The 15,732-nt window shown below is 36.4% G+C and overlaps 1 protein-coding gene across 1 annotated transcript in view; it reads left to right on the forward strand.

Moving 5' to 3' along the window:
• The window catches only part of MCF2 (MCF.2 cell line derived transforming sequence), a 129,485-nt gene that overhangs the window by 68,827 nt on the left and 44,926 nt on the right, over positions 1-15,732 (forward strand). The window contains 5 exon segments of the mRNA XM_036305705.1: positions 9,357-9,476; positions 10,362-10,478; positions 12,140-12,289; positions 14,368-14,501; positions 14,814-14,928. Of these exon segments, the coding sequence (XP_036161598.1) occupies positions 9,357-9,476; positions 10,362-10,478; positions 12,140-12,289; positions 14,368-14,501; positions 14,814-14,928 (636 nt within the window).

Below are 15,732 nucleotides of genomic sequence, written 5' to 3' on the forward strand. Positions count from 1 at the left end.
ACTGCTCCCTAGGTGTAATCTTGGGTGAGTTATTGCACCACTGAGCTTCAGTTTGCTCATTTGTAAAAAGGCTATCATACCTACTTCACTTCAATGTTATGCAAGCTAAATAGGGTAATATCTGTAACAAGTAGTACATATGTAATAAGCTTTCAGTCAAGGGTCCCCTCTAATTGTTACTGCATTTCTTTATACTACATATTTTAAAAAACTATAAGAATGTAAATTGTTTTTATATTAAAGCAAACAAACTTTTATATTTTATAAGACATTTTAGACAATTTTAAATAACTAGAATGACTGAAAAGTGTGCATAGGGTGTATGAATTGCCTCTTTTATCAAAAGATATCAAACAAGGTTAATTTCTACAGTTTTGTAGTGAAATGATGTACAGTGGGGCCTTGACTTACGAGTGTCCCGACTAACGAGTTTTTCGAGATATGAGCTGTCTCTCAGCCGATTTTTTGCTTTGAGTTGCGAGCTAAAATTCCGGTTACGAGCCAGCTTCAGATACCCCACCGCTAGTTGGCGCAGCGAAGGTCACAGTGAACGCCACAATATCAGCCCAGCATCACGTGTCTCACTCGTTCACAATTGATTTGACATATGAGTAATTTGAGTTACGACCTCCGTCACGGAACGAATTAAACTCATAAGTCAAGGCCCACTGTATTGAGTTTATACCTTTTGGTGTTGTTACTGCTGTCCTTACTGCTGTAAGGCCATATAACTGGGAGAGCTGAGAGAACACATGAGGAGAAGGGAATAAATCTCTTCTCTTGGAAAGAAAGATCAAGGAAAGCTAATTACGCGCCCATGAACCTGAAGAACCAGTAAGAACTGCTACAGAGGGTTTGGGTGAGCCATGCACAGTGAGTGATCAGAGAAATGGCTCTGAGCTTTATGAAAATGGGCAACATACTAGGTGTTTACTTGAGTGCCTTTAAGCAGTTACATGGTGGAACTCCAAAAAACAATTCCTGCAATAAAGCTAAAAACAATACTGCTTCTTCTTTCATGCTATTTTTCTTTAAAAAAAAAATGACAAAATAAAACAAGACTGACACTTTTTTATCCACATCTCTTTGCTATTTTGATAAGTTCTCAAAAATGATTTACAATTTTAAAATCTAGGGTTTGATTTTGGCAAACATAGAAATTGTGCCATTTCATGTTTATATAACCATACAGATTAGAGAGGCTTAAAGCAGCTTACCCAAGAATTTAGGAATGTAGTTTCTCCAAACCAAAATGGGAAAGCTCAATGGATTCGAGATGTATTTGCTGTGAGATATATGCATGCATCTGATACTGTTTATGTTATGTAATATGCTATTTGATTGCTCATTAAAAAAATCTTTATTGTTGGAAGTATTACATATGTCCCCTTTATTTCCCCATTGGCCCCTTCTAGCCTGTCCCCAACTCCTACCCCAGGCCTTCACCGCCCTATTGTTTGTCCATGGGTTATGCATATATGCATATAAGTTTTTTGGCTGAACTCTTCCCACCCACCTACCCACCCTGCCTTCTCTCTGAGATTCATCAATCTGTTCCATGCTGCTATGTCTCTGGACCTATTTTGTTCATCAGTTTATTTTGTTCATTAGATTCCACATATGAGATCATGTGATACTTGTCTTCCTCTGACTGGCTTATTTCACTTAGCATAATACTCTCCAGGTCTCTCCATGCTGTCTTAAAGGGTAATAGTTCCTTCTTTTTTATAGCTACTTAGTATATATTGAGTAACCGTACCACAGCTTTTTTATCCACTTATCTACTGATAGGCATCTGGGCTGTTTCCAGATCTTGGCTGTTGTAAATTATGCTGCTATGAATATTTTCTTTCTGAGTGGTGTTTCTGGTTTCTTAGGATATATTCCTAGAAGTGGGATCACTTGGTCAAATGGCAGCTCCATATTTAATTTTTTGAGGAAACTCCATACTGATTTCCATAATGGCTGCACCAGTCTGCATTCCCACCAGCAGTTCATGGGTGTTCCCTTTTCTCCACATCCTAGCCAGCACTTGTCATTTGTTGATTTGTTGATGGTAGCCATTCTGACAGGTGTGAAGTGATACCTCATTGTCCTTTTAATTTGCATCTCTCTGATAATTAATGACTGAGCACTTTTTCATATGTCTCTTGAGCATCTGTATGTCCACTTTGGGAAAGTGTCTATTTAGGTCCTTTGCCCATTTAAAGATTATTTTTATTGATTTCAGAGAGGAAGGGAGAGGGAGAGAGATAGGAATATCAATGATGAGAGAGAACCATTGATCGGCTGCCTCCTGCACACCCCACACTGGGGATAAAGCCCGCAACCTGGGCATGTGCCCTGATTGGGAATCAAAACATGATCTACTGGTTCATAGGCCGATACTCAACCACTGAGCTACACAAGCCAGGCCCTTTGCCCATATTTAAAATATATATTTTTATTGATTTCAGAGAGGAAAGGAGAGGGAGGGCGAGAGATAGAAACATCATCCGTGAGAGAGAATCATGGATCAGCTGCCTCCTGCACGCCCCCTAGTGGGGAATCTAGCCTGCGACCTAGGCATGTGCCCTTGACCAGAATTGAACCTGGGGCCCGGTCCGCAGGCCAACACTCTATCCACTGAGCCAAACTGGCCAGAGCCATTTTTAAATTGGATTGTTTGTCTTCCTTTTATTAAGCTGTATGAGTTCCTTATATCTTTTGGATATTAACCCTTTATCAGATGTATCATTAGCAAATATGGTCTCCCATACAGTGGGCTCCCTTTTCATTTTGTTGATGGTTTCTTTTGCTGTTCAGAAGCTTTTTATTTTGATGTAGTCCTATTTGTTTATTTTCTCCTTAGTTTCCCTTGCCCTAGGAGATATATCCGCAAACAGATGTCTGAGATTTTGTTGCCTGTGGTTTCTTCTATGATTTTTATGGTTTCATGGCTTACATTTAAGTCTTTTATTCATTTTGAGTTTATTCTTGTGTATGGTATAAGTTGGTTGTCTAGTTTCATTTTCTTTTGCATGTATCTATTCAATGTTCCCAACACCATTTATCAAAGAGACTGTCTTGACTCCACTGTATGTTCTTGCCTCCTTTGTCAAATATTAATTGAGCATAATGGCTTTGGTCAGTTTCTGGGGTTTCTTTTCTGTTTCATTGATCTATATGCCTGTTCTTGTGCCAGTACCAGACTGTTTTGATTACAGTGGCTTTGTAGTATAGCTTGATATTTGTATTGCGATCCTTCCAACTTTGTTTTTATTTCTGAAGATTGCTGCAGCTGTTCAGGGTTTTTTTTGGTTCCATATAAATTTTAGAGTATTGGTTCTAGATCTGTGAAATATGCTGTTAGTATATTAATAGGGATTGCATTGAAACTGTAGATTGCTTTGGATAGTATGGACATTTTAATAATGTTAATTCTACCAATTCATGAACACGGTATATTCTTCCACTTATTTATATCTTCCTCTATCTCTTTTTTCAACATCCTGTAGTTTTTCGAGTACAAGTCTTATCTCCTTGGTTAAGTTTATTCCTAGGTATCTTAATGTTTTTGTTGCAGTAGTTAATGGGATTGTTTTTTAGTTTCTCTTTCTGAGAATTCATTATTGGTGTATAAAAATGCAATAGATTTCTAGGTGTTAATTTTATATTCTGCTACATTGCCGAATTCATATATTAAATCTAGTAGTTTTTTGATGGAGTCTTTAAGTTTTCTATGTATAATATCATTTCATTTTCAAATAATTAAAGTTTTACTTTCTCCTTTCCAATTTGGATGCCTTTTATGTTTTCTTCTTGTCTGATCACCGTAGCTACGACTTCCAGTTTGTTGAATAAAAGTGGTGAAAATGGACACCACTATGTTGTTTCTATTCTTAGGGAAAATGGTTTTAGTTTTTGTCCGAGTATGATGTTGGCTGTAAGTTTTACATATATGACTTTTATTATGTTGAGGTATGATCCCTCTATTCCCACTTTGCTGTGAGTTTTTATAAAAAAAAAAAAAGGTGCTGGAGTTTGTTAAATGCTTTTTTCAACATCTATTGATAAGATCATGTGATTTTTGTCTTTCAGTTTGTTTATGTGATGTGTCATGTTCATTGTTTTGTGGATATTGCACCTGCCTTGCATTCTTTGAATGACTCCCACTTGGTCATGGTGTATGATCTTTTTAATACATTGTTGGATCTGATTTGTTAATATTTTACATAGGATTTTAGCTTCTATGTTCATCAGGGATATTGGCCTGTAATTTTATTTGTAGTGTTTTTATCTGGTTTTGGAATTAGGATAATGCTGGCATCATGCTTTCAATGCTCATTTGAATACTAGCTTTAAAATAGATTATCTTGAAGCTTTTAGTTATGTAAATATCAGAATATAGAGGAAAAGTACTGTCTCTCTATACCTATCTGCAAACACATCTTGAATCCATATGGCCTTTCAGGTTAAAATTTCTCAAGATTTCCCTATTTCCTCCAGATTCTCACAGCCAGTGATCACATTCAGAAAAGTGTACATATTGATATTGGCCTATGTTCAGATAGATGAAGCTTTAGTTTGGAATTTACAAACTAGTAGCCCATAGATGTGTTTTGTTTAGACCATATATTATTTGTGTTTATTAATGTTTTAACAAACATTCAATTTGTTTCCCATCTTTAAAAATCTTGGGAGTTTCACAGAGAAATCTGGATTTCTTTGAAAATACAACTTTTTATGATAATTAAGTCACTAAACATTTTGAAGGAATTAAAGAAGAAAGCTGTATAATAAACGAATCAGAAAGTTTTACTTAAGAATGATCTGATTAGAATTAGAATTACCTTTAGAAACATTTTACACAGTTGTCAATGTTTGGGATAAACTGCTTTATCAAATAGCAACAATAACTGATTTAATAAACAGCCGACATTAAACTTTGACTTATGAGCAGGTGTATACTTCCAAACCCCGCTGAAACTCTTCCCTGTGGTTTTTGTGGACAGTATACTTCCAAACCCCACTGAAACTCTCCCCTGTGGTTTTTGTGGACAGTGGTTCTCCTTCTCTCTCTTCTGTGTACTTTGTTCCCTGCTATGTGATCAGCAGTCCCTGGACCTGGCAGCCTTGTTCTCCTAGGAATGGCATGGTAGAGACCAGGGTTTTACCTCAGGTAGAGGGTTGTTAGATGGCCTTCTCTCTTCTCATAGTATCCTCCACCACAATTTTGGAAGAGGGTGAGGATTTAAGGCTTTAAGTTGGTCATCCCTATGTCTTGCATCGACAGATGTCCTATTCAATACCAGAGAATATGACATTAAAGAAAGTCAAAGAGAAGATGCAACCACATTAACCTAGAATCCATGAAATAATAAAAGTAATTTTGCTTTAAGTGTTGGCAAAAGTAGGGTGCTTTCAATTCCATTGAAGTGTGAAAAAATAAGCTGGATAAAAGCAGGTAAGTATAATAATAATACTAGTAATTTACCCATGTGAAGGAGAAGGAAAGGCTTAATTCCTAAAGTGAATGGGATAGAAATAGAATCAGTGTTCTCAAACTAAAAATAGGCTCAGAATTCTCACAAATCCCTTCTCAGCATCTCTCCTTAAGGAAGACTTTATCCATATTCCACTATATTTCTACCGAAACTTGCCTGTCCTTGTCTTATTATCTTATTAAATTTCTTGAGAATTTAAAAGAACTTTTATATTCATTATTTATTTTAATTCTTACAATAATTATGGTAAGTGTGTACCATGCTTAGCATAAAATAAAACGTGCATTATGCACATAATAGAATTTAGAATGTACATTATCATTGGAACTCTCTGTATCTACTGTTTCTCTATAAAAGTTGGTTTTGAACTTTGAAATAAGCTTTCCTGAGCAGTGGGAATCATGAGTACCAGTAGTTCTTAAAGTTTCCTTTCCTCAACACTAATTTGAAAAACCCTAGGATAGGACTTTGGTCCTGCTAACATCAAATTTTCATCCCACTACTAATCATTGTGTATTGGAAGAGCAAGATCATGTTGAAAGATAACAGTTTTTATTAGGAACCAATATTGAGAATAGTAATAGGCTTTTTGAGTTTGTTTGGGGTGCTATAGCAGAATTCCATAGACTGGGTGGCTTTTAAGTGGACATTTCTCATTGTTCTAGAGCAGTGTTTCTCAACCCTTTGGGGGTCGAACGACCCTTTCACAGGGGTCGCCTAAGGCCATCGGAAAACATATATATAATTACATATTGTTTACAGTAGCAAAATTACAGTTATGAAGTAGCAACAAAAATAATTTTATGGTTGGGGGTCACCACAACATGAGGAACTGTATTAAAGGGTCACGGCATTAGGAAGGTTGAGAACCACTGTTCTAGAGGCTGGAAGTACAGATTCTATGTCTGGTTACAGCCCACTTCCTGGTTCATAGAAGGTCTTTTCTCTGTGTCCCCACATGGGCAGAAGGGGTGAGGGATCTCTTTGGGGTCCCCTTTTAAATATTTTTATTGATTTCAGAGAGGAAGGGAGAGGAAGGGATAGGTAGAAAATCGATGATGAGAGAGTATCATTGATTGGCTGCCTCCTGCATGCCCCACACTGGGGATCAAACCCGCAACGCAGGCATATGCCCTGACTGGGAATTGAACCATGACCTCCTGGTTCATAGGTCCATGCTCAACCACTGAGCCATGCCTCTTGGGCTCTTTGGGGTCCCTTTTATAAGAGTACTAATCCCATTCATGAGGGTTCCAGCCTCATGCCCTAATCACCTCGCAAAGTCCCTACCTCCAAATTTCATCACTTTGGGGCTTGTTTCAGCATGTGAATTTGGGGGAGACATAAACATTCAGTATATAGCAGAGGGGAAGAAGTTTCTCATGAAGGTAGAGGGTAGCAGAGATATGGCCACCTGGAGGACTTAAGAGTTGGCCAGCCATCCCAATTTGTGTCTATTTATTATCATTGTTTAATTTATTGATTTAATTTTGTGTTCTTTTACTTACTTGTATGACACTCAGATCTCTTTCCCTTTAGTTCTTATTGCCACTTAATTGTTTTATGTTTTATCACCACTTCAAAATGAATTTTTAAAATCTCCAGTTTTAAATGTCATTTTCCCAAGAGGTTAGGTCTTATACCTCAGTGAAAATTATTTTTTTAATAGACTTGATTGTTTTAGAGCAAGTTTAGGTTCACAGCAAACTGAGCAGAAAGTATAGCGTTCCCATTACCTCTGCCCCACAATATCTTAATAAGTTTTGTTTCATAGTTTTGTTTAATTACTAATATTTCAACATGCCTGAAATATTATTGTATTTTAAACATTCTTGACATATGTTGACTTATTAGGCTTTAATCTGTTGTTTTCAGGTAGATTCCACTCTGCATTCCCAGTCCGCACTTCTTTTGCTCCTCTCTTATACATACATTTGCTGATGCACATCATCTTGATGTTCTGCTTGCTCCAACTCAACATGTCCATAATTTGGAATCAGTATATTATTCCCCTCTTAAAACCGGTTTCTCTTGTGATCCTTACATCAGTGATGATTATACCATCCAGAAATCTGGAAACTGATTTCCTAGTTTTTCCTTTCTTATCAGACACATTCAATCATCATGTCTTGCAGATTGTATCTCCCAAATTCTACCCTTAACCCTGTTATTGTTGCCCCAGTTCAGGAATTCCTCATCCCTGGCTTCCTAGCTCACCTGCTTTCAGTCTTGTTCAAATTCAGTCCACAAACCAGAGTGATCCCCCTAAAATGCAAACATCTTAAAGTCTCCCCTTGCTTCCAGAAGAAAACCCAAGGTATTTCCTGACCTGGCTCCTGCCCATCCTTTTAGCACGTCTCCCATTGCTACACCCAAGCATCATTTTCCTCTAGCTTTTCTGATTGGAACCTCTTGAATGAATGGGATAGTATAGTGATTATAAGCACAAACTCAGGTGCAAATTAATGCTTCACCAGCTGGGTCAAGTTTTACTTAAACTTTCTGAACCTCATTTTTAAAAAAATACATTTTATTGATTTTTTACAGAGAGGAAGAGATAGGGATAGAGAGTTAGATACATCAATGAGAGAGAAACATTGATCAGCTGCCTCCTGCACACACTCTACTGGGGATGTGCCCGCAACAAAGGAACATGCCCTTGACTGGAATTGAACCTGGGACCCTTTAGTCCACATGCTGACGCTCTATCCATGGAGCCACACCGGTTAGGGCTGAACCTTATTTTCTTTATTTGTAAAAGAGGATAGCCTAACTACTTCAAATGCTTATTATGAAGAGGAACTATGATAATATTGGCAGAAATACTTGGCATAGAGTAAGCATTTGATATGTGGTGGTTTATTATTATCATTCTATACTAGTCCATCCCTCACTAATTTTGCATCGTTCCCTTCTTGTCTTTTGTGTGGTTTCATTTTGCAATTATTTTTTTGACCACCCACTCTGTGTTAGTATTCTAGAAGCTGGGAAAACTTCGATGCACCAGAATGACATTCTGTTGTTCCCATTAATTCCTTCTTATGCTTAGAAACCTTTCTTGACATTACTAGGTGTGGGATGCTCTGTGGTACCACTTCCTGTTGTATATTATTCTAATTCTCTTGTTTCACTTATCAACTTATCATGCTATAGAGCTAATGGTTATTAATGGACTCCACTATTAGATTGTCATTTTCTTGCAAGAAGGGTGTGAATTGTATTTTATTAATTTGTGTACATAGAATACTAATAGTGCCTAATATTTATTCATTTAAATACACGGAGTTGGACAGACAGAAGATAGTCAGTGAATGTTGCTTGAATGTAAATAAAAATTTGAGTTAATAATATACTTTTCTTCTATTGTTTACTACAAGTGTACAGTATTTTATCTCTCTTTGACTTTTACGGCTACCCTAGGAACCTGCCTCCTAACTCTGTCTTTACAGGAAATAAATGCAATTTGAGTACAAATAACTAACTTTAAAATGAAGCTTAAGAGTTTAATTCTTGGGTGGGGTGGGAACTGGGAGGAGGGGAGTTATGGGGGGAAAAAAGAGGAACAAATGTAATAATCTGAACAATAAAGATTTAATTAAAAAAAAACAAAATCAAAAACAAAACAAACAAAAAAAAAGGGTTTAATTCTTTGTAACTTGGGACTTACTTTAGTGTGAGAAAATTTCATGCCTTGAACATTGCAAAGATCTGAACCTGATGACCTCATATTGGTTTTATTTTCATGTTTTTAGATTTTATCAACATCCATTTTTAAAGTTTGTCTTTTAGTGGCTTTTAAGTGATGTGTGCTCAGCTGAGTACATGTTTTGACAATTTTTTCTTTCTTTCCTGTGTTCTTTCTTTCTATAGGCTTCCTTCCCTGGGAACTTACACTTGGTATTGGTTCTACGTCCAACCAGTTTTCTTCAACGAACTTTTACAGACATTGGATTTCGATTTAGTCAGGAAGATTTCATGCTCAAACTACCGGTAAGAGTATGTTTTTAAAAATGTGTTGTTCCTTTTATTCTCATGAAGGTATTGTACCATGCTGTTGATGTTTTATATGTGCTCATGAATAATTTAAAAAAAATAGAATTTGTTTTCCAAAAATGTAAATTTAAAAAGCCTAAAAGTCATCTGCTTCTACTGTTAAAGGAATAGACTAATGAATTTTTAATAAGGAAATTCCTTTTTAAAAAGATATATGTCACATATGTTACATATACAGGGTGGGGAAAAATAGGCTTACAGTTATGAGTACAGAGTTTATTATTGTATTATTTATTAATTATTGTATTATTTTTCATACAAACAACAGTAAACCTACTTTTGCCCCACTCTGTATGTGTGCATGTGTGCATAAAATCAAGACATTTCATTTTAGAAAATAATGAGTATGTGTTTTATGTTTTTGAACTTCCATCCTGAGCTAGTTCAGAATATTATGTATTTGTTTTTATAACAGATATTTTTATATGTTTTTAGGGCTAGGAATAAGGTGCTCATAAATTTTGATACTTTTGCAAAAATTAGTCTCTCCTGATAAATTATAACTGACTACATAAAGTCCTTTTGCTTTGTGGTAGACATAATATTCTTTCAAAAAGTTGACCATTAGATCAAGGAGAATCAGGTGTTTGGGTTTTTATGGAAATTAATTTTGCTTTACAGATAAATGTTTTGTAAATGAAAACTGTTATTACCTGAAGAAGGTAGTGCTGCATACATATGTGGGGGTTATACAGGAGAGAATTTTTAGAACCATTTATAAAAGATAAATTTCTTCTAACTGAAGGCTAATTTCATTATACAGTTGAATGGAGGGATGCCACAAAAGGCAGTTAACAGTATCTTTCTTGCTTATTTATATAGGTTGTTATGCTGAGCTCAGTTAGTGATTTGCTGACATACATTGATGACAAGCAATTAACCCCTGAGTTAGGCGGCACCTTGCAGTACTGCCACAGTGAATGGATCATCTTCAGAAATGTATGTTTCTTTTGCCCTTACTGTAGAGCCTATAGTTCATGTGAGCTTTTAAATCTAGTGCTAGAATTCTTTTCCTCTTTGGGAAAAACAGATTTCTGGGGGCTCCTATTTTTTAAAAAAACATATATAAGTCAATATCTTGATTTTCTTCTATAGGAAATACCTAGAAATGATGAAGAATCACTGAGGATGGCAGTTGAAGGAGAGGCCTAGGGAATAAGGAGATCTTCCTCTGTTCACCCCTTCTGTGGCCATTAGTAACTTGAAGAAACAAAGGGTTGAGATTCAAATCATAGCACTGATGATTTTTAGCTGTGTCGCCTTGCACAAGTTATATAACCTCTCTGAATCTCAGTTTTCCCACTTGTAAAATGGGAATAATAATACTTTAACTTATAGGGATCTTGGGATGATCAAAATGTTTAGCATGGGGCCTGACATACGGTGAGCCCTCAAAAAAAAAAAAAGGAGATCATGTCTTGGCCAGGTGGCTCAGTTGATTGGAGCATTGTCCTGTATATTGAAATGGTTCGATTCCCAGTCAGGGCACATGCCTAGGTTGTGGGTTTGATCCTCAGTCAGGGAGTGTACGAGAGGCAACCAATCCAATGTCTCTGTCTCTGCCTGTCTGTGTCTCTCTCTCCTGCTCCCTCCCTCCCTTCTTCTCTCTAAACATATCCTTGGGTGAGGACTAAAAACTGCATATCATATTGTTAATCTTACCATCCTAATGGTGCTCCTGAGGAAGTTATATTTGTAGCAAAGTCTCCTTCCGTTCTAGAAGTTTACAAATAGGCAAAGGCCTGGCACCTCACAGGGGTGAGTTTGTGGTCTAAGAATCTTTGCTCCAAATCCCAGAAACACAGGAATCTTCTGAAGGATGTAACTAAATGATGTTTAATTAAACTGGAGCTCTATTTTTCTCACATTTATTCTTCATTCAATGGTCCTAGTCATTCCTATGAAAGTATATTGTTAAAATTAGCAGTGCTAGCCTTTTACTGAAACGGCTATAAATAAAAAAAGCAGATACCTTGAGCTGTGTGGTAAACAGGGGATTTATATGGTCTCTTTATGTTGCCCTTCTTTCTCTGAGTAATTGATCTGGAAACAAAATAAATAACAAAATCTTACTTGACATTTTAGGGCAATAGAACCTGAAATGAATTGCTATGAGTAGATGTTCCCTCATCACCTCATTCCATCACCTTGCTTGGAATGCTGATACTTGTTCATAAACTATAATAAATATAAAGTGACTTTGATATTCTCATCTATCTTCAGAAGTAAAGCTATTATAAAGTAATTTTACAATTACAGAGTTTACTAGAATAAGGAAAACACTATTTTTAAGGTCATAAAACAAATTACTCAGTACATGACATCTTTAAGAAATAGTTTTCATCGGTGTCTAAGAAATAAGTACAGAAATTTAGATAAAAGGCATTGAAGAAGACTCTTCTCCTGACTATAGATTTTGGAGGCTTAGATGCAAAGCTAGTTGATTGTCAAGGGCAATGCCAACTTTCCTTAGCAGAGGAGAGTTTGTAGTTTATGCGTTTGCTCTCATACCTAAATAAAAGTAAATACAATTAACGACCCAGCTTTTGATATGCTGGCAGGGTTTCCATAGAATTAAAAGAATCACTGGTTCTTTGCAGGCTATAGAAAATTTTGCCCTCACTGTGAAAGATATGGCTCAAATGTTACAATCCTTTGGAACCGAGCTAGCTGAGACAGACCTACCAGAAGACATTCCTTCAATAGAAGGAATTCTTGCAATTCGTGCTGAAAAGTATCACCTGTTAAAGGTATGTCTGATAGAAGATATGAACAAATGTTTTCCATGGTCTTTTTCTAGAGAGGTATTCAATGTGTCCATTTCACACTGATTAGTGGGTAGGGAGACAAAAGATATATTTATATATTATAAAGCACACTAATATAAATAAGAATACAAGAGGAGAATGTCCTGGATATGTTGAATGTAAGTGTCCCTTTTGCAAATGATGTATTCTCTTGATAAGTTGTTAATTTGTAAATTGAGTAGTTTATAAATGCTCTGCGTCATTTTTGTTACTATATATTCTTTATCCTGTGAAAAGGCACTCTCGTTTGGAAAGTTAGAGTGAATATCAATAGGCACACACCTTGCCACAGGTAGGATGTAAAATGGAGAACCTGATGAGAAGTCAGGAGGTCTGGTTTCTAGTCTCAACTTTGCCATATATTAGCACTGGGACTAAGCCAAACATTGATAAATTAATTACAAGCTTTCTCTTCCATAGAGTACTAGTTCTTGATGTTTTCTACAAGAACTAAGAAATTGATTTAGCTCTCCTACCCAGTTGTTTGGAGTGTTGGGTTGTGAAGGTTTCTGAGTCACCAAATACTTTGAATTCACTTTTCCCAAAAAATTTATGAATGATCTGAATAACCACTAAGCTTCCATGTAGACTCATGTTCTTCATATGATAATAGGCTAGCTGGGGTACTGACAGGTACAAGCTCGATATAGAGGTGACATTTTTAAAAAATATATATTTTATTGTTTTTTTTTACAGAGAGGAAGGGATAGAGAGTTAGAAACATCGATGAGAGAGAAACATTGATTCAGCTGCTTCCTGCACACTCCCTACTGGGGATGTGCCTGCAACCAAGGTACATGCCCTCGACCAGAATCGAACCTGGGACCCTTCAGTCCACAGGCCAACACTCTATCCACTGAGCCAAACTGGTCAGGGCTAGAGGTGACATTTTTAAATTAAGAAGAGGAGAGAAAGTGAAATTTTGAATCACAATCTAAAAGCAAAACTGTTCAAGGAAAGAATGCACTGTCTCTCAAACGCTGTGTGTTGGATAATTTGCTTACCCTTTCAAAGTTTCAGTTTTTTTCATATTTACAATGAGGTTGTTGATGATGATACATGCATACTTTGTAGAGCTGTTGTGAGAATGAAATGAAGTACACGATATATGTACTGCAGTGTTTGGCACATAGTTGGCAATAGCTCTTAATGTTTATGTTCTTATTAGAGGCCCAGTGCACAAAATTTAAGCAAGGGTAGGGTCCCTAGTGGCTGCCGGCCGCCTGCTGGGGCCTTCCTTCATTCCGCGCCATCCCTCATGGTCAGCACACATCATAGCAAGCGATCGAACTCCCAATCAGTTGAATTCCCGAGGGGACACTTTGCATATTAGGCTTTTATATAGAGAGATTCATATTGATGGTGGTGTCATGGAACATGTTTACACAAAAATACATGTACACTCCATTTTTTGATCTCCTGAAGGAAGCCATTATTATTCTTACATGCCTGAAGAATCCACCGTCCAAAGTTAAAACCTTCTGAATAGAAGCATATGCTTCATGATAGATTAATTAATCCAAATGTGGACATAATACTTAAGGCAGGCAATGATGGGCAACAATTAAATTTTAGTAGGAAAGGCATTTACCTAACAATATCTGAATATATATTAAATACTATTTGCAATTGTATGCTTTCTAGTGTGGTACACTTTATTATGCTATTATTGTTTTATTGAAGTACATTAAAATATTAGCAGAATAGAATAACTTAGAACTCTCTACCAGTAAAAGAAGGAGGCTACAAATGGTGCATCGGGTACTTCTTCCTGTAAAGATCTTATAGAAATAGTGATTGTAGCATCCATCTCAACAGGCAGAGGCTTCTTGGAGATTCTCACAGCTTTGGATTCTGTGGTACTGAGGTATTCCTTGATGGTTTCAGTTATGAAAGCAAAGACCATTCTAAACTACTATATTTATTCTGCATGCTATCGATATATTCTTCCTTCTCTTCAGGTTATTCAGATTAGGTTACTGGCAGGTATTTGATACATCCCCTATTGTACCTTTGTACAGAATGATATTACAGCTGTAACCAAAGAAGGAAAAATTCTGCTAACAAATCTGGAAGTGCCTGACCCTGAAGAAGCTATCAGTTCAAGATTTGAACATCATGAGCAAATAAGTGGTGACTGGCAAACTGTGAATAAGTGAGTACTTTCTTTTGGGTATAGAGTCACTTATTTTATACTTTTGAAAGAGAATTATGCATTTTTGCTGCAATCTGTTAAGTGTTAAAGTATTCCTGGATCTCTGGAAATTTAAGAACTCATTCCTGAGTTGTCTCACAGAAGTTCATTTGCTTGCAGACTAGGTTCTGTGGACAGGGATGTTCTTTACTTGGACCAAGTGTTATAGGCTGTGACTTTGCCTATAATTCTTAATGTCCATACCCAGTTTATCTACCTACTTATAAAACAAGCCTTTGTTTTTAAGGAATTCTATGACTTTTCTTTGTTAAGATTGCTGACTCAAGTACATGATATGGAAATTGCTTTTGATGAATTTTGGGAAAAACACCAACTAAAAATGGAGCAGTATCTGCAACTATGGAAGTTTGAGCAGGATTTTCAAGAGGTCAGTTAAACATTTCTTTTTAAAAAAATTGATTTTAGAGAGAGGAGGGAGGAAGAGAGAGAGAGAGAGAGAGAGAGAGAGAGAGAGAGAGAGAGAGAGAGAGAGAGAGAGAGAAAGAGAGATTGATTGATTGACATGAGAGAGAGACATCAATCAATTTCCTCCTGCATGCACCTTGACTGGGCATTGAGCCTACAACCTGGGTTGTGACCGGATCGGGAATTGAACTCTCGACCCTTTGATTCTCGGGATGACACTCCAATCAACTGAGCCACACTGGTCAGGGCTAAATATTTCTTTATACATTTATTTTCATTATTTCAGAGTTTTTTATTTCTTGATTATTAGAAATAGTCTCCAAGATGACCATTTAAACCCATGGAAAGATGGGGTGGGGGGAGGAGGCAACTGTGAGTGAACCTTGACCTTGAATGAAGAAAAAAACTACTAAATGCCAAGACTTCTACTTCTGTGGCTCATTCATTTCCTTCAAAAGAGCACTTATGTGCTAACATATATGAGAAAGACTAAAGTTGTAGTCTACTCTGATGTTTGTTATTCAAATTTACTTTAAATATAAAATGCTTTCAGCTTATGGGGTAGCTTTCCTAGAAAATAATATCAATTTCTTTCTTGATTTTTCAAAATACTATATTCCTCTGCTGACTATGTTTTACATGATCTAACAAAACTTTTTTTTCTGATTCAGCAATTTATATTTATGAAAAGCCTGATGGATGAAATTAAATCATGTTTAGTTATACATTATCTAAAAAGGTTACAAGTATATTCTATTTGGATTCT

The sequence above is a fragment of the Myotis myotis genome, unplaced genomic scaffold (genome assembly GCF_014108235.1).
Source record: "Myotis myotis isolate mMyoMyo1 unplaced genomic scaffold, mMyoMyo1.p scaffold_m19_p_4, whole genome shotgun sequence".
In the NCBI taxonomy this organism is placed as follows: Eukaryota; Metazoa; Chordata; class Mammalia; order Chiroptera; family Vespertilionidae; genus Myotis; species Myotis myotis.